At 56.2% G+C, this 17,907-nt stretch overlaps 2 protein-coding genes across 6 annotated transcripts in view; both read left to right on the top strand.

Moving 5' to 3' along the window:
- FGF5 (fibroblast growth factor 5) overlaps positions 1-17,907 on the top strand; it is a 73,616-nt gene that overhangs the window by 408 nt on the left and 55,301 nt on the right. Inside the window, exons 1-4 of one of the 5 annotated variants that reach the window (XM_068403773.1) lie at positions 414-782; positions 3,252-3,355; positions 7,081-7,184; positions 7,285-9,821. In XM_068403773.1, the coding sequence (XP_068259874.1) occupies positions 467-782; positions 3,252-3,355; positions 7,081-7,184; positions 7,285-7,408 (648 nt within the window). In that variant the 5' untranslated portion in view covers positions 414-466 and the 3' untranslated portion in view covers positions 7,409-9,821. Of the gene's footprint in view, positions 1-413; positions 783-3,105; positions 3,159-3,251; positions 3,356-7,080; positions 9,822-17,907 lie in introns of those variants that run through there. The other 4 variants (XR_011048427.1, XM_068403772.1, XM_068403776.1 and 1 more) reach the window with 4 other exon arrangements.
- Positions 11,812-17,907, top strand: part of CFAP299 (cilia and flagella associated protein 299) — a 173,315-nt gene continuing 167,219 nt past the window's right edge. Inside the window, exons 1-2 of the mRNA XM_068404201.1 lie at positions 11,812-11,904; positions 13,522-13,640. Of these exons, the coding sequence (XP_068260302.1) occupies positions 11,812-11,904; positions 13,522-13,640 (212 nt within the window). The remainder of the gene's footprint in view (positions 11,905-13,521; positions 13,641-17,907) is intronic.

Consider the following 17,907-nt stretch of genomic DNA (forward strand, 5'->3'; position numbering starts at 1 on the left):
CTGAGCACCCGTGCGGGAGGGAAAGCGGCTTTCCCTCGAGGTGCTGCCTCCAGCCCCACACCCGCCGCCGTGCCCCCCGCCCGGGGCTGGTGTGCAGCTGCCGGCTGTCCCCCCCGCACCCCGGCCCGGGGGGCTGCAACCCAATCCCTTCCCCTGCCCGAGGGCTCCGCCGAGCCCCGGTGCCCGGCCGCGGGGGGAAGCCGCTGACAAGGTATTTCTCGGCGTAACCCGAGGCGCGGCCCCAGCGCCTCCGTCCCGGCGGGGCGGACAAGTTAATGCCCAGATTTATGCGCCCCCCGAGCCCCAGCATCTGCTGCGGGGGGCGGCGGGGCGGGGGGGGGCTCGGCGCTGCCGGGGCCGCGCACAGGTGCGGGGCCGCCGCCCGATCATAAATACCCCGGCGGCGGGGAGGGCCGGCCCGGCCGTGCCCGGTCCCCCCGTGCCCGGTCCCCCGCGGCGGAGCGGGATGCGGCGCCCGCCTCCCGCCGGCACGATGCGCCCGTCCTTCCTCCTCCTCCTCCTCCTGCTCGCCCTGCCCGCCCGCGCCCGGCGGGAGCGGCTGCCCGGCGGGGCGCACCCGGGGCCGGCGGCCCGCAACGCCCCCGCGCCTTCCTCCTCCTCCTCCTCCTCCGCCTCCTCGTGGGCGGCGGCGCCGAGCCGCTTCCCGCGGAGCCGCCCGGGGCGGCGGCGGGGCCGGCTGTACTGCCGGGTGGGCATCGGCTTCCACCTCCAGCTGCACCCCGACGGCCGCGTGGACGGCGCCCACGACGCGAGCCCGCTCAGTGAGTGCCGGGGGGGGGGTGGTGGGGGGCAGCGGGGCACCCCCGGGGCTGCGGCATCCCCGTCCCTGGCGGCGTCCCCTCCGCGGTGGCGGAGCCGCCCGCTCCCTGCCGCCTTCCCCGGCGGGGAGCTGCAGCGCAGGCGGCCTCGGAAGGGGCGGATTTGGGGTGCTGCCGGCCCCGGGGTGCTGTGCCCGCGGGTGGGATGTCGCCCCGGGAGCGGAGCGAGCTCTGTCCCGTCGTTTTGGGGAGTGCGGTGCCGCAGGGTTTGCTCGCCTGGAGGAGGCGAGTGCGGGGGGACCGAGGTGAAGGCTCGAGGGTCGCGCTCCCCCCGCAGCACCTCGCCGGGGTGCTGAGGGGAGGATGCTGCGCCAGGCTCTCCCTGGCGCCCCTTTTCTATCCTTTCCCCGTGTAACTTTTCCACCCTTCCCTGCGCATTCTCATTCTTCCGGCACAGCGATAGGAGAGATTCAGTTTAAAAATAGGACTGAGGCTGACGTTGCCCTGAGAGAAAGCTGTGCTAACTCATGCCTTATCCTTTGGGTCGGAGCTGCCGCGATAGCCTGTGAGAGGGAATGAAATGGCAGGCAGGGATGAAAAATCACTCGAAGAGCCCGAGGGCTCGGGCCTGAGGTGACCCTGGTAGCACGCGTGGCTTCTGCTGTCGGGCTGCTCGTGGAGCAATGGGCACATCTGGCCTGGGCCCAATAACTCGGGCCCTGGTCTATGCTGTGGCCCCATGGAGGAGGGCAGCCCGCGGGCAGGGGTACTGGCAGGCCAGAAACCCCTCCTGGGGTCTCGAGGAGCACTGCAGGCACATGGCCAGGAGGGGGTCAGCTGCAATGGGGATGGATAGGAAAATGGGGCATCCAGGCTGGGGCTGCTTTGGGAGAGGTGAGTTTGGAGGGGCTGCCCACACCGTGCCCCCCTGGACCCTGTCCCGCAGCCTTATGGCGGAGCGGCTCTCCCCGATGAGATGTGCGCAGCCTTTGATGCCACAGCTGTCTTGCAGGGACTTGGATTACCTGAAGTTCCTTCCTCTTTAATCCGAGATTTTCTCCCTGGAAAGGCAACAGCAGCACCGGCTCCGCACTTCAGAGCTGAGCCAGTCCCGGCTGGGGACATGTGCTGGTGGCAGGGGCTGTGTCGGGGTGTTGCCCCGAGGAGCCGTCCCCCATGAGGCAGAAGTCAGCTTGTGGCAGGGAAGCCCCAGCTTTGGCCCCTGGGAAACTGGGCTTGACCCAGTAACTGGGAGTACGTCTCCCAGCCAGCGTGGCCACCCCCCAAAGGCCAGCAGGTTTTGGGGTGCCCTCAGGGAGAGGGAGCGTGCTGGAGGGTGTACGTGCCTTGTTACAGTGGGGCTACGCAACCCCGTGCCTCTCAGCATGTGGGGTGAGGAGGGGTGGCCCACCAGCCCCCCGAAGTGCCCCCCGGACCCCTGGGTGCTGGGACCTGGGCGCCTGCGGGAGCTGTGCTTCCTCCTTAAAATAAACATGGGAAGTGGTGATCCGATCCCCTGGCCTGGGGATTTAACGGCGGCTTCATGTTAGCTCTCGGCACGTTAATCCGCGTGGCCCTTCGCTGGGGCAGCGAGAGATGCTCTCACGGGCTCCTTCTCCCCGGGGCTGGGGCCACTGAGACCCCCCCGGGGCCACCCCAGGGCTGCAGCCGTGGGGAGCAATGCTTATTGCCCAGGGTGGGAAGGGCACGTTGAGAACGTGGTGCTTACCCCGGCTGGCGGGGGGTGTCGGGGGACGCCTGACCCTGCTGCCACCCAGGAACTGCCCCGGGGGACACCGCGCTGTGTGGGGAAGCGAAACGTGTCGGTGCTGCTGCTGGAGGATGCTCGGAGGTTGAATGTCTTCTGTAAGATGAGTTATAGGTCACCCAAGCCCCACCAGAGGCCAAAGCTCAACCCTGCTCAGAAAATACCTGTTTGAGGGGAAAATGGCTTGTTTTCTCCTGGCTGGGCTGCGTAGCGCCCTGCTCCCCAAGTCCTGCTGTGAGGAGGGGCCTAAGGAACCATTATTGGTACCTGTGGCCCCAAATGGTGTGTGTGACACCCTTATTTCCAGAGCCGGGCGTGCACGGGAGGAGGACAGGCAAGGCTGATCTCAGCAGGCTGGCTGTAGGCACAAGGGGCTCTTCCCACCCTTGAGAGGGATTTCCCCAGGGGTGAACTTGCTTGGTTACAGCTGAGTTGGAAATTGTCCTCTAAAATGCAGTGTTTAAAAAAAAAACTACCACCAACCCATCACCCTGTAGCCATCCCGGGGTTGGTGCAGGTCCCGCTGCGGGGCGAGGGACGGACCAGGAGCTGTGTGGAGCCAGACAGCTGAGGAGCAGGGTCGTGTGGATGTGGAGAGGGAATGAGAACCTGTGAGACTGATATATTTTATTTTTTTTTTTCTTTTCTTTGTCACACCAATGTGAAAAGAACTGTGATTTATTTTGGGATTTCTGTCATCCTAGGTATTTTGGAAATATTTGCTGTGTCTCAGGGGATTGTAGGAATACGAGGAGTTTTCAGCAACAAATTTTTAGCGATGTCAAAAAAAGGAAAACTCCATGCAAGTGTAAGTAAACCCCCCGCTTATCAGTATGTGTTGTTTATTAAAGGCCTTGTGACACCCTCACGTGCGGCGGTGCTCCCAGGCAGGGCCCCTGCACGCCGAGCCCCGTCGGCTGCCAGGGGGTCTCTGTGCCGGGTGGCATCAGCACTGTGCAGACAGAGAGGGGACAGGTGGAGCCCAGACCCCGCAGCCCGTATCCCCACTCGCTGCGGTTAACCAAGAAAAGAGCTTTTTTTTTTTTTTCCCTTTGCAGTTGGGTATTTGCATCAAAAGGACTCGTTCTGCGAGCGTTGCTGGTTTATTTTTAGCCGCTTCTGCAGCAGATCGCGCAGACGGCTTTAGCCAAATGTCTCCCGGAGAGCGGCACGTGTGGCGCCGGGAGCCCGCGTGCGGGGAGGGGGCTGCGGCCCCGCAGCTCGGCTGGGTGTGCCGTGGGGGTGAGATATCCCCGGTGAGAGCACAGGGGTCCGGGCAGGTGAGGTCCAGCGGAAAAATCCCAGTAACTCTTTCTGCAGGCTGTTTCCCTGAAGGTTGGGGTTTCCTGCGGGTCTCATGGTGCTTTCTCCAGGCTTTTGGCATTGAACGAATTCTATACGTTGATTTCGCGTCTCTTTCAACTTCAAGATGCTGCTTCCAAATTTTTTCCTGTTAGTTCTAGAGATCATTTAAACAAATGTAAGTAACGACTGTGCTCACATGAAAGCCGTCACCTTTTAAAGGTGCGTGTAAATGCAACACCCGAAGAAGGGCATTTGTAAGGCAGCACCCATCACCCAGGCTTGTCCCCAAGGGAGCCCGTTCAGGGTGGACAGCCTGGAAGAAAGACAAGTCCATTGCCTGCCTCGTGGTTATGAGCCAAACCCTGTGGTCACGAAGTGGATGTTGGTGATGTGCTTGTGCTGCCTGAGCCCGCAGATTGCCTTTGAGTGAGATTTTTAAACTCGCCTCTCTCTCTCCCTTGAGCCTTATTGGAGTGTTGCTCCTGAAACCTAATGATGCTTAAAGGGTGAGCACATGGTTGCTTATTTTAGGAAACAAAGCAGGAGCAGGAACAGCGTCGAGGGGAAAAGGGGAATGGCTGCGTGGAGGAAAACACAAGGGAAGGAGATGGGGCAGGGAATGGGCAGAGCAGGAGGAGGGCAGGGGAAAGGTAAAGGATGGAGAGGAGAGGGAAGCAGGCGGAGCGAGATCCTCGGACCCTCCAGAGCCTCCACTCCCTCGTGGTGTACAATGGGCCCCTTCTTTGAGCTGCAGCCTTGATTTATGCCCTGGCGCAGGCAGAAATTAAATCAAACCTTGTCAGTGTATGGTTAATTGTCAGCACACAAAGGGCAGTGTCGGAGAGGGACCTCAATTAGGTGGGTCAGAGCCGGGGGTGAGGACACACGATGCCCCGCTCGGATGAAAGCCGCGAATTTGTAGAAACTTGACCCAAATGTCTAAAGATTGCTGGGCTAAATAACGCCGATAATGCAAACCCGGCATCTGTTGTTCTTTCCTGCCTTGGCAGGATGAAGTTATTTCATGGCCTAATGAGTTTTGAGCAGTACAAAGCGCGTCCCGCGCCCGTCACTCAGGGCAGCGCTTTGATATGGGAGTCACGCCGGTGACTCTGCGCTGAACCGCAGATAAAAGTCATTCCTGCAGGGATTCGGGCTCCTTCGAAACCGGCACGCGGGGCCCGGCTTTATCCCAGCTCGCTGCTTTACAGCAGCCCTCCTTTATTTTTTTTGATGGCAACTTAATTAAGTTACCAAGTGGTCCATTTTTAGAGGCACCACTTTCAGAAAATGACAGTAATCCTGGCAATTATCAGTTGCGTGCACAGATGGCTTTTTCCTCGTTGTTAAATCCTCGGTCCCCTGTTTGCACATCCTCAGCGTGGAACGGGCAGGAGGGGGTTTGGCGTCGGGGCCGGCATGAACCCCAGGGGAGAGATTTGCCCGCAGGGGCCTCAGGTAATTCTCCTTCCTCGGGAGTTGCTCTGAGTTGATGGAACGCCGCGGTCCTCGCTGGGGCAAATCTCTGTTGAACTGGATTTTGAAGTTTAAGTGACTTTAGGATTGCTGTTCATCATTGTCTCTGGAGCTGCTGCGGAGCAAATGTGACGCCAGCCAGCGCGCGGTGGCTGCGCCGGGAGAAATGCCTTTTCCCTGCTGAAACGGTGGCTGCTGTGCCGAGAGCTGGGGCGTGGGGATGCCCGGCAGAGCGCTGGCGAAGCGGCAGCTGATGCGCTTCCCTGGGGTTTGCTGTCGGGGGCGAGGGCTCCCCTCCGTGCGCGCTGGCTGCGGGTCTCCCCATCCCTGTGCCGCCGGTGGGAGCAGCCCAGGGCATCCCCCCGTGTCCAGCTCTGGGGACCCCCACGCTTCCCCAGATCCCACTCTGGAGGGGACGCCTGCTCTTGCCGTTGCCCGGATCCCCTGGGAAATGCAGGGCCTGTGCCAGGGCTTTTTGTGCCGAGCACCCTTTGGGCGTGCGTTGGTGCCTCGGTCAACCCTGAATCCTCCTGTGCGGAGGCTGATGTGGGGGTGTCTCGCCCGAGCCCGGCGTGTTGGGGCTTCCGAGAGCAACGAGGGTCAGCAAAGCCTTGCCTCAGGACGGTGAGCGCTCGTGCATGGGCTCAGCATCCCTCTCACGTCTGTAGTTCTGAAGCGTTGCTTTGCCGTCGGGCTGCGGTGCCCGGGCATGGCTGGAGAAGCTCTCGGGGCACCGGGTGCCGTGCCCACGGTCCGATTTCAGCCTGGCAGAGGATTTCCGAGGGGCTGCTGGAGGCTGCAGTGGGGCGTCCCAGGGCTGGGGGTACATAGCTGGGGCATTACAGCTCTAGTGGTGTATTTCAGTGTGCCTTTTTTTTTTTTCCTTCCCCCTCAACAGCACCAAGGAGCTGTTATGGGCAGCATGCAGCCTGTCCTCTCGGGCAATAGGAAGCCTTTCCCCCCGGCCATCTGTGAGCCAGTGCACCTGCCCTGTTTGTAAGAGGTGATGCTCTTGGGCTGCAAGTAATTTCTTCAGGCTGTTGAGGGATAAAATGCCACGAGTTCATTTGAGATACTAAGAAAAAAAAAATTGAATACAATCAAAGCCATGTTGTCCTGGTTTCATTGGGATTTGGTTCCAGTGTGTGGCCGTGGTGATCAGGGCCCTCAGCAGCTGAACCCAGGGCAGCTGCCCCAGGCTGGCCCACAGGTGTGCTCTGTATCACTGACACCCAGCTCACTATAAAGGCAGGGCTGGCTGGGGATGGGGGCTGGTTTTGCTCCCCTCTCTTCTGGCTCCCTTTTTCCTCACTGCTGACGATTGCTGTTCCTGGACAACCTGCTGCAACCTGTAGCTGAGTGTACTGGTGTGGGTTTTGTGTTGTCATTTATATTGGTTTCTTTATTTTATTCTATCTGTTTGATTTTAACCCACAAGTCTCCCTCTTTTTCCCAATTTCCTTCCTCAGTTGGGAAAGGGACATTGGGTGAGAGAAAACCTGTTATTGTTTAGCCCCGGGTGCGGGCTGAGCGAAGACCCCATGTTCAGTGAAGCGATGAAAATGTGCATGCAAATTGCCTTTCCAGATGATTAAGGGATGATTCAGTGCCCCAGTGAGGAGGGGAGCGGAGACGGAGCGGGGGCTCGAGGCCGGGGTCCTCGGTGGGGCTGTGGCACGGGGGGTACGGGGCCGCGTCCTCCCTCCGGTCGTTCGCCCTTGGCTAACGGTGCCGCCGTCTTTGTGCCCGCAGGCCCGGTTCACGGCGGACTGCCAGTTTCGGGAGCGGTTCCAGGAGAACAGCTACAACACGTACGCCTCGGCCGTGCACCGCAGCCCGCGCTCGGGCCGACACTGGTACGTGGCCCTCAACAAGCGGGGCAAAGCCAAGCGGGGCTGCAGCCCCCGCGCCCGGCCCCAGCACGTCTCCACGCACTTCCTACCCCGCTTCTGGCAGCCCCAGCCCCCCGAGCTCGCCTTCACCGTCGCCCTCCCCGAGAAGAAGCCACCGCCGCCGCCGAAGCCAAAGGCCGCCCCGTCCCCGCCTCGGAAGAGCCCCGGCCCCGTCAGGTACCGGCTGAAGTTCCGCTTCGGGTAGCGAGCCGTGGCGGGGACGCCGGGGCGCTGGGCAGCTTTTGGGGGTGACCCCGCGGGAGAGCTCGGTCCCCGCTCCCTGATGGACGTGGGGAGGCTCCGGGTGGCCGTGTGGGGCTCAGGGTCTGCTCTTCACCCCACAAAGAGGACGGCACAGCACAGCTCGGGCTTCCCGAGGAGTATCCCTGCGGTGAAGAGAAGAGACTCGATGGACCTCGGGTTCATTTTCTGTTGGTGAAAGCAGCAGAGAGGTACCTCTACAGCAAATGTATGTTCTTACCTTGTTTTCACTAGTGACTCTTTTGACAATCATTTTCATACAAGACATATGTTCAGAGCCAACCTATTAAGTGCTTCTTTTTCCTTTTTTATTTTTTTTTTTTATTTTTTATCTCCTTTTTGCTGCACTTTTTTCCTCCGATCATACCTCAGACACCACATACCCAGGTCTGCCCCTTCCCCTTCTCTTGGAAACCAGCTCCTCCCTTCCAAACAAAACAAGACCAAGACCAACAAATTCACTCACCCTACCTGTGGCGCAGGGTGGTCTTAAAGCTCTTTATTGGCAATAATAGATACATATATATATATTTAAGGGTTGCAGGCCTGGAGAGGGTAGCTGTTTGCAGCCCTGCTGCTGGTGGCCTCTCCCGTTCTCCCCTGGACAGCTGGAGGAGCGAGTCTCCTCCTGTCCATCACAGCATGGCTTCGATGCCTGCGTTTAAAATACCTCTGCCCCGGCCCCGTAGCGTTCCTGCTCGCACGGGGAGGGAGCCGTGCCGAGACCCCTCCCCGGGGCGGCCGGGGGAGCCCCTCCTTGGCGACAGGGACGCTGCTGGCCCCGGGGTGCCACCGCTTTCTTTCCACGTTTTGTGCTGCTGATTTATTTTATCACTCACAATACCCTTACAGAGCAGGGGGAAAGGGTTTTATTGCACAGCGAGCGTGGCGACGTGGCAATAAACGCTGTGACAGCTACCTGTACCTTCGGGAGTGTTTTCCCACCGAGGTTGTCCTGCGGCCCCGACTGCCGAGTTGTTTCTCCGTTGTGGTGTTACCTGTGCAGTAATCGTGCGTATGGAGTTTTGAATCAGCCTTTAGCTGTGTTATGTACAGAAGACAGTAGCATTGAACCTCACCGGTTAAGCCTTAACAGGAGCCTGGGCGGGCTCACGTTAGCAGAACCCCTCCCGACCTGAGCCCTGCTGGTGTTGGGCAGCAATAAACGCGGGCAGGCGGCAGCGCTGGCCTTTCCTCCAAACCTGATGGTGGTACAAATGGTGATGTCCATTGGAATGGTGGTTCTCTGCCCGCCACCCTTCTGTGCTCCACGTGCAGGGATGGATGGGGACGCCGGAATAAAACATCATCATGCTTCCTTTCATCCCCTGGTTGCGTGATCTCTTGCCTGCCTGCTGTCTGTCTTACGCCGCTTACCTGCCCTCCGGCAGCCAGGCACAACCAGTGTAATTAACCCTCAGCGAAGCACAGGGCCATGGAAATGAACTAAGGGAATGATGACATTTGCAGGAGCTGCGTAGGAAGGTGCTGTCCTCAGCCTCACCCCGGGGCGGGCGCCTGGAGCTCCCTGGGCAGGTAGGAGAGGAGCGGACGCGCCGGTCCCTTGCTGCCACTGCTTTCCCACTGCAACCTCAGCAGAGAGTGTGATGCCAGTCAATCTAGGTGTTGTGTGAGACTGACAGACCCTTCCTGTTCCTTGCTGGCCACTCTTCTGCAAGGAAATTAAATAGGTTTGTTTATCAGGAGGAGACTGAAGGCACTTAAAAAATGGGTAAATATCTCTGTTTAAATTTAAAAATAGCCTGTGGACAAGTTGAGAGACTTTTAAGGAATAAAGGTAACTTTTTCAGTGTGGTGTTTCTTGCATTTAAAAAATGGTTTTGGTGTTGGCTTACTGTTTTTTACAGCTGTTGATTGCATTCAAACCTTTCTAGCTACTCCTTTTGCAAGCAGAGGGGAGGCTATGTTGCACTGGCCAACTGCTCCCTGAGAGGGATGAGAAGCCCAAAACCTTCAGCAGAAGGCCTGAGGCTCCTATGGTCCTGCTCCCCAGGCACGAGGGAGCCTCCCTGCCCTTCAGTGGGGGGGGGATTTACTGGCAGAAAGGACCAAAATGCTTCTTTTCCTCTTTCCTGCTTGTTGGCAGCACTCAGCCTTCCACACTGATTGGGAGTATTGTTCCTGCGGAACCGAGGGGAGCAGGAGTACGCTCGGTGGGGTGACTTGAGGGAGGGAAAACGGCTGTGACAGCCTGGGAAAAGAAGAAAGGCTCAGGCTTTGCAGCTCTGACTCTGACATAAACTAAAACTATCCTGTCAGCTGCTCCTGTTTCATCTGAGTAGATTTATTGTCATGGTTTCAACAGCAACAGCCCTAATTGCTGGACTTGTAAACAGATTTCTGTACTTACTTTACATAAAAGCTCTTCATATTGCCTTTAAATCTTGTTGCACACAGAGGAAAAATCTTTTGGGAAAATCAAGGGTGGGGTGGCTTTCCTATGCCTCTTTTTGGGGTGCTGCAGGCAGTGGGGTGTGCTGGGGAAGGGTTCTGCATTTAGGAACCATGTAGGGTCTGGTTGCTGGGAAGTAGCAGGGAGGAGGGTTGTGTGTCAGCCATCTGGGTGGCCTTTGGTGAGGGACCAGCCACCTCTCGGGAAAATTAAATCATGGAGCAGGGCTGGTACGAGTCTGGTGGTGGGTGGCATCCAGGGAGCCAGGATGTATGAAGATGACATGGATGTATGATGTTATCTGTCTTAGGACACCAGCATGATGCCTCCGAGCTTTGTCAGCAAGGCTAAAAATGGTGCAACTGCACATTGTGGACCGATACCTAAAATTCACCCTTTTTTTTCTTTACCATTTGCCTTCTGAGTCATCTTTTCCTGCAGGCTTTGTAGATATAAAAAGCCTCAGATGTTCATTAGGCAAAGTACCGTGTGGGGAAAGGCGCAATGCCTCTGGAAGCTCAGCTCAAAGCACGACGTGTGCGAGTGTTGGAACAAACGTGCAGTCTCCTGCGAGCACCCGACTTCCCTTTTGCCCTGCAAAGCTGGTGTTTTACCCCAGCCAGCTCCCTTCAGCCACGAGCTCCCGGGGCTGGTGGCCGCCACGGGCTGTGCTGTTCGCGTGTTCCCCCCCAAGGGAGTAACTCCAACCTGAACTTACCCCCTGGTGGGTAAAACATTGGCTTAAACCCCGTGTGTTTTGAGAAGTTGGGGCTTGGCAGGCTGTGTTGTTTGTGGGTTTCTTCCTTTCTCTTCTACCACCTCTGATTTACCACCGTGGTGCTGGGGAGGAAAAGGAAACAAATGAAGGGGATTCCCAAATTCCTTTCCAAACAACTGCCACCTTCAAGAGCTGAGAAAGGGGCTGCACGGTGGAGCACACTGAGCTGCCGGCCGTGCTCCAGCTCCGTGTCGTCGGGTGCGTTGGTTAAAATGGTGAAATAACCAAAAGCCCCCACATTACCTGTGTCCCCATCACACCCCGTTTTTCACCTCTACAGCCACCCCTGCAGAGATGCACCATTTTCCACATCCCCAGAAACATTTGCTCAGGCCCCACGCTCCCGGGCTGCAGCACGTCGCAGCTCAGGGCCCTGCAGCAGAGCCCGGTGCCGCGGGCCCAGGGGCTGTCGGGCAGGCGGCCGCAGACGCGCCCCGCTGTCCCCTACCTCCCCGCAGAGCCCTGGTACAGCTTCACTGCTACTCCTCAGTGGGACGGACAAAAATCAGTCACCCACGTCGTAAAAAATGAGTGTACGGGGCGCAGCGGGCTGGGTTCCAGCGGCGGGTGCTGGCACCGACGGGGCGGGGGGACCCGGGGTAAGCTGTGTCCCGGCGTGGTGGGGCGGCCGCAGCTGCACGGCGCCGCTCAGCACCGGCACCTCCCGCCCAGCCCCTAGGCCTCACCAACGGCGCAGCCGGGGCTGGGCCCCCGCCGCCGCGCCCTCGCGCCCAGCCCCCTAAAAAACCCACCCCCCCAAAAAAAAATATTCCCCCAAAGCAACCAAGAACCCCCCAAGGGAAGGAAGCGGCACGGAGCGCCCGATGCCGCCGCGGGGGACGCGGGGCCTCCGCGCACCGCCCCGGCCGGGGCCTGCTCCCGGGGACCCGCGACCCCGCGCGCCCTTCGACCCCCCCCCGCGACCCCCGCGCATGCGCACGCGCGCGCCGGTGGGCCAGGCGGGCGGGGGCGGCACGTGACGCCGCGCGCCCGGGGAGCCCGCGCAGGCGCGCGCGCGCGCGCTGGTTGGGCGGCTGAGGGGCGGCACGTGCCGCCGCCGCCGCTGCGCCGTCGCTGGCGCGCGCGCTGATTGGGCGGGAGCGGGCGCCGTTGCCTCACGGGCGGGCGGGTAAGGCGGGATGGCGGACGGGGGCCTCTCGCCGCTGGCCTACGGCTCCTACGAGGAGTACCTGCAGTCGCAGGTGACGGCGCGGGACCTGCGCTACCTGGAGGTCAGTGTGGGGCGGTGTCCCTCCCTGGGCCTCCCCGCCTGGCCCCGGCCTCCTTCCGTGAGGGCAGGCCGCCCCGCCCCGCCCCGGTGCGCTCGCTGCGGGGGAGGCCCCTTCGCTGTGGGGGAGGCCCCCTCGCTGTGGCAAGCCCTCTCTGTGAGCCTCGGGCCTGTGTTCTGTGAGGTACCAGCCGCAGTGGGAGAGGCCTGAGTGGCCGCAGTGGAGGGTCAATAAGCTGCTGAGGGGTGTGTGGGGCATGGTTAGCTCGTGAAGGTTTTGGTGCCCATTAAAGGGGGTTTTAGTAAAACCCGTGTTCTCAGGGAGTGAACCATCCTGCTTCTCACTGAAAACTTTCCCCACAGGAGGGAGGTGGTGCAGGTCTTGTGTGCAGATAAACCCCCCCCAAACTAGGCTGAAGTCAGTCAGCAGGGGGGTGGCTGTGAAGCTGGGGAAGGGGCACACCAGTGGTGTTTGTGTCTTGGTCGGCCTAAGAAGTGCAGCGGGGCTAGCTGAAATGGGGGTCTGCTCACAAGCAAGCTTCAAAGTGCAGGTCTGGGCCAGAAAGCCTTTCATGTGAGCAGGTGTTTGTTTTGTGGTGTTTGCTGTTGATATCCACCCAGAGAAACAAACCATGGCAACAAACACCTGGGCTGTGTAGCAGTATAAGATGACAGTGGGGCTGGTTTCAATGTGCAAAGGTGGCTTCAAGCTAGCGCTGGCCCAGCTCTTAACCAAAACTGGGAAGAAGATCCTGTCCAGTGCTTACAAAGCATGATTTTTAGGCTGAATCATTCCAAGGGGTGTGTCTGCTTGATCAAGTCACATCACAGTAGTATTAGGTACTGACTGCTGAAATTTTGACCTCTAAAAATGATAGTGCACATTGTTTGGTGGAAAACACTTTGGGGAAAGTCACAAAAGGTTTTCTGGCTCACACGTAGAAGGCAGGTGGTGTTGTTTACAGGTTTGCTCTCAGAAAGCACCTGTTTGGCTTTAAGAAATCAGGACTGAGTGTGGCAGCCTGGGAAGGGCCATCAGGGGCACCTGGCTGGGGTGGAAGTGGCAGGGCTGTTTCCTGGGGTGCTTTGCAGGTCAGGGCTTATCAGGTGTCCCGGCTTGAGCAGGAGGAAAGGCCTCACCCCCAGCTCCGCTGCCTCCTGCCCCAGCGCCCGACTCCTCGGTGCCGCTCTGCTGCGGGGATGTTAGTGTAAGCTCGGGGAGGAAAAAGAGGGAGCCCGTCCTTGCCTGGGGCCTAGGGGCGGGTGGGCAAGGAACTGCAGGGCGCCGGCAGCCCAGCTCTGTGCGCTGCGGCCTGCGGTGTCGCGGCGTGCCCGAGGCTGGGGCAGCGTTACCCACCCGCGCTCCGAGCCCCTCCGGGGAGGGGGGGCGCAGGGCCCCTCGGCCGGGAGCCGCTGTCGGGAGTGCGCGGGGCAGAGCCCGCGGGTGCGGCCCCGGCGGGCCGGGCCCCCGCGGAGAGGCGGGCAGCGGAGCGGGGTCGCGGCGGGTGCGGGAGAGCGGCCGGGCCGGGGCAGCCCCGCGCCCCCCGGGAGTGGCGGGGGCCGGGGGCGCGTCCCGGTGGTCCGGCGCTGACGGGGCTCCCGGCCCCTCTCCTTCCCGCAGAGCGGGGCGGCGGCGCGGCAGCTGGTGGAGCTGGGCTTCCTGGGCGCCGGGGACACGCTGCGGCGGGAGGACTTCGAGGCGCTGGCGGCGGCGGCGCTGACGGCGGCGGACACCCACAAGTAAGTGCCTGCCCGTACGGTGCCTACCTGCCCCGCACCGGGGACCGTGCCTGCACCGCGGCCCTGCAGCCTCCGCTGATTTCCGTCCCCCGGTCAAACACGCGTTGTGATGCCAGCCACCCGTCCCCGAAAGCTGAGTCCTGGCTCGGGGCTGCTTCATGCCTTGGGGTGGGGCTGTGCGTGTGTGTGCGGTTCTGTCTGCTGACTCCTCCCCTAGGCTCAGGTATCAGTGCAAGAGAAATGAGGCCATGGTGTTTCTTAGGTGGTAGATGTGTTTGAGACACCTGGATACCGCTGCTTGGTTACAAAATAATGCACTTTAATAGTGGGATCATTGTTACAAATTTGTAGCCCAGAAATGTGTGTTTTCTAACACTTCAGAGTTCTGGGACTGATGGTTACAAGACAGGGAACATAATGATGGAACAGGGGTGGCGTATGAGAAGGAAAAATGCCCTTTCTTTGCTGATCAATTTTTGGGCTTTGAGTACCAAGTTTATTGAGTAACACAGCCTAGAGTTCCTTTCCTGTCAATAGCAATGGGTAAGCTCATCTTGGCTCCCTGTGTTTCCCTGGGTCAGGGAGACTGGGTCCGCTGTGGGAGTGCTTTCTTTACACAGGGTAGCTGAAATAAATCATGTAAAGGTCTAGGAGAACTAGCGCTTGGGAAGAGATTTAAATGGCTCAGACTGGATGAGGGTCCCTTTGGATATTGTTACAAAGTGTCTGCTCTTTTATGTGGACTATTTTCTACCATTTCCAAAAGCCTTTGAGGGGAGAGCTGGTTTACTTGCCAGAAGTCTCTGTCAAAGGAAGTTTTGACTTCTGCTGTCTCATAGTTGTTACAGCGTGTGTAGCTACAGCATGCACTTTGCACGAAAACTCACATTGCACTGAGAATTCGGTGCTTTGCAATAAAGCTTTATCATATCTTGTGGCTGCTTCCACCTACCTTTTTATTTTTGCACCTTCTCCACTATGTTTAACCAGCCTGCAAATCTTAAAACATTTAGCTGTTTACTTTTATGGTTTCTTCTTTTCTTTGCCTCTTGAGAAAAATAAATGAACAGTCCCCTTAAATAGTGAACTTTTTTTTGGTGCCTTGCTACACGAAGCTAGGTAACATTATTACAGGACTTATTTTGTCAGCGTGGTTGGTGAATAGTAGCGCGACTGAGCAGTCTTATTCTCCTGTGGTGCTTTTCATGCTATAGTGAAATTATCATTTAATAATTTAACATCACGTATTAAATGCCTTTCCTAGCATTTGTGGGCCGAGAATGTGTGCTGTGTAGTTAAGCTATCACCATACTTGATGTACAATCCTGTATCAAAGTTCTGTTCCAGGCATAAGGTGACTTAATTTTTATTTAAAGAATTAACTGTTCATGTCACTATATGAAGGAATTAATTTTACAAAACCAAAGGCTTACTTATTTGAATAAAAACAAGAAGTATTGATTTTTTTCATACATGTTTAGAGTTGTAACATTCTGTGGCTCAAGCTACTCTGTAGCCACATGAAGCTGCTGATGACAGTGCTGATGACATCAGGAGAGTGAGGACTGAACTCAGATGGATGACCGTTTGGTCTTGTAATGTTCTGGTATGTTTCTAAACCACTGATCATTATTAATTACTCTTCTAGTCATTCTGTGTGCAGACATGAGTGAAAATGAACTACAGACAGAGCTCTCAGTGCAGTTGTCTCTCTCCTTAATGTCTTGCTGTCCTTTTTTGTTTGGTTATTTTCTGTTAGTTTCCCGTTTGTAGGTGGAGATGTCAGGGCTGACTCACAGGATTAAGTGGCCTATTTTAACCGTGTTTGATTGAGCAGATTATCCAAAAGTTTCTGTCAGGAGTTGCTGCTGTCAAAGCTTCTGAATAGTCTGCTTGCAAAAATATATCTGTGGTTTTCTCTGAGCAGAAAAAAATTTCCTCTAGTTGCACTTGGCTGCACAAGTCTCAGAAACTGTCAGTGTTAATTCTGACTGCCCAGATTGTTTTTGCATATGAAAGCAAACTCCTTAGGCAGGGGCCTTCAGGGTTCCTGCTTTGGTGCTCCTCTCCATCCCCCACCTACTGCCGTGACACTGCTGTCCCATTCAAAAGCGTTGACAGGGCTTTGACTTACATGACTCACCAGATGTGGGATGTATGGCTCAGGGTGTTCATACAGTGAGGAGCTATTTGGATCAAATCACAGAGGAGTTAGCTCATAAGTGACTTTTGGTGTTCCCTTTGGGAGACAAACGTGTGTTCAATGGTTTTGGAAGTATCTGCAAGTGGCTGATATTCATAGCAATGGGGTTGCCACAGCCAGAGTGCTTCCCTGGGCGATTGTGTACTGCATTGCTATTGCACAACAGCTTCAAGCCCCAGTTGCTAGAAAGTACTAGAATAAGCCAACAGCCAGAATATATGTTGTCTCTGCTGCATTTCAGCTCCATGGTGTGCCAATGGGTATTAAGCATAGCTGCTGTGTTTGCTGTAGGCTTCCATAATTCCCATTTTATTTTTAGGGTTGGTCTGTCAGTGGTCAGAAGCACTTAATTTACACAGGCTGTATTAGTTGTTGGCAGCCTTTTACTGCTGCACCTCTATCACAGAACAATCAAGGAAACCTGTAACTGGAAATGTGAAGCCTTACACAAAGATACAAAGATCTGGGAAGTGTCCTCTTAGCTGCAACAAAATGCTTCCAAGCATAGTTCCTGTGGAGTAGCAATAAATCAGCAAGACAGAATTCAGTAGATGATTTAGGGCAGTAGTAAAGGTGACCACGAAGAAGGTGGTCGCTCTTAGGACGCTTCTCTGTTTTTGTAGTTGTTGCTTAAATGTAATGGTCAGGGTTTGCTCAAGAACTAAGTCACTTTCTTCATGTGTAGGGAGGCTCATCTTAACTAATATTTGAAAAATTAGCTTCAGAGTAGCTAAGTATTAGATTGTACTGCAAAGCTGCTTCTGATCAGAAGGGCTGATATTTTCCCTCAAATGTCTAGAGTGGTAGTGTGGTTTTCCTCTGAATCCTTCCCTCTGCCTTCTGAATGGCTCCTGCTTAGTTAAATACCATTATCAATTAAGGCACATACTGGTGGTGGGATTGGTAGGACTTCCTTTACAAATGGTAAAAATAAGTTATGTGTTGCAGAAAATGGAGTTGGGCGGGCTGGAGGCAGTGCATTTATTTCCTCTCTTTGTGAAGCAGTCTTGAACTTTTTTTAGCATCACGTCTGAAGTCAGGTGAAAATTGATAGGGGAAAGTAGATATTAAGTAAGACTAGTTCCTTTAAAATACTTTGTGCTTTTCCACAGAACAGGGGCACCGTCAGAGAGCTGGGTTTGGGATTTTTTTGGTAAGAACAAAGAAACTGGATAATAAAAAAAAGTGAACCACAGACTTTGAGAGGCAGATAGAAGCACAGCTTGCCATCTGTTCTTTGCAACAAGGACGTATGTGTGTTTCTTTGGGATCTGCAATGAGGGGGCTCGAGCCCGGGGTTATTTGTTTTCTTTATCAGCAGCAAATTGGAAATAAAGAATTTTTTTTTTTTGTATTATGTCATCTCTAAATGAGTGCAAGATTGTTTATTCTTTGTGTTGTCCAGAGTGACAGAGGTGGAAAAATCTCACACTCCTCAAAAGCATCCTGTACCTTGCCTAGCATTGATGTTTAAGGAGAGCTGTGTTTTTTTCAACTGTGCACAAATAAATAAAACCCTGGTCGTCATCAGGACAGGAAACAACTTACTGTTAGTTGTCCCAACTGGAAATGGAGTATTGCCTTATGATGCTTTAAGCTCCTCTTCTGATTGAACAATCGGAGGCAGCAGCAGTGTGTAACTGCCTTTGTATTGTGAAGCCTGCATCCAGCCTGCGTGGACTTCCTGACGTGTATATGGCACCTATACCTACATTTTACGGGGGGGTTACTGTGGCCTCAGCTTACCAGGGAGCTACACTGCTTTCACATGGACTTGAAGTGACTGCTGAACGGCACATGAGTGTTCCCTACCCACATGATTTAGTACTAAGCAACACCAATAAAACTAAATCACTTACACTTCAACTCCTGCTCTACTGCTGTCCACGCTGAACAGTTATCTTTGGTCCTGCCCCTGTCACTGGCATGGTGTCTGTACCTGCGAGTTGGCTGTGCCCCCTGTGCAGGGAATTGCTAAAGCCTGCAGTCAAAGGAGCAGTGGCTGACATGGGGAGGATGCTTAGCAAAGGGTCTTGTCTCTCTCTGCTTCAGGGTTTGGGTGCA

The sequence above is a fragment of the Nyctibius grandis genome, chromosome 6, assembly GCF_013368605.1.
Source record: "Nyctibius grandis isolate bNycGra1 chromosome 6, bNycGra1.pri, whole genome shotgun sequence".
Lineage (NCBI taxonomy): Eukaryota > Metazoa > Chordata > Aves > Nyctibiiformes > Nyctibiidae > Nyctibius > Nyctibius grandis.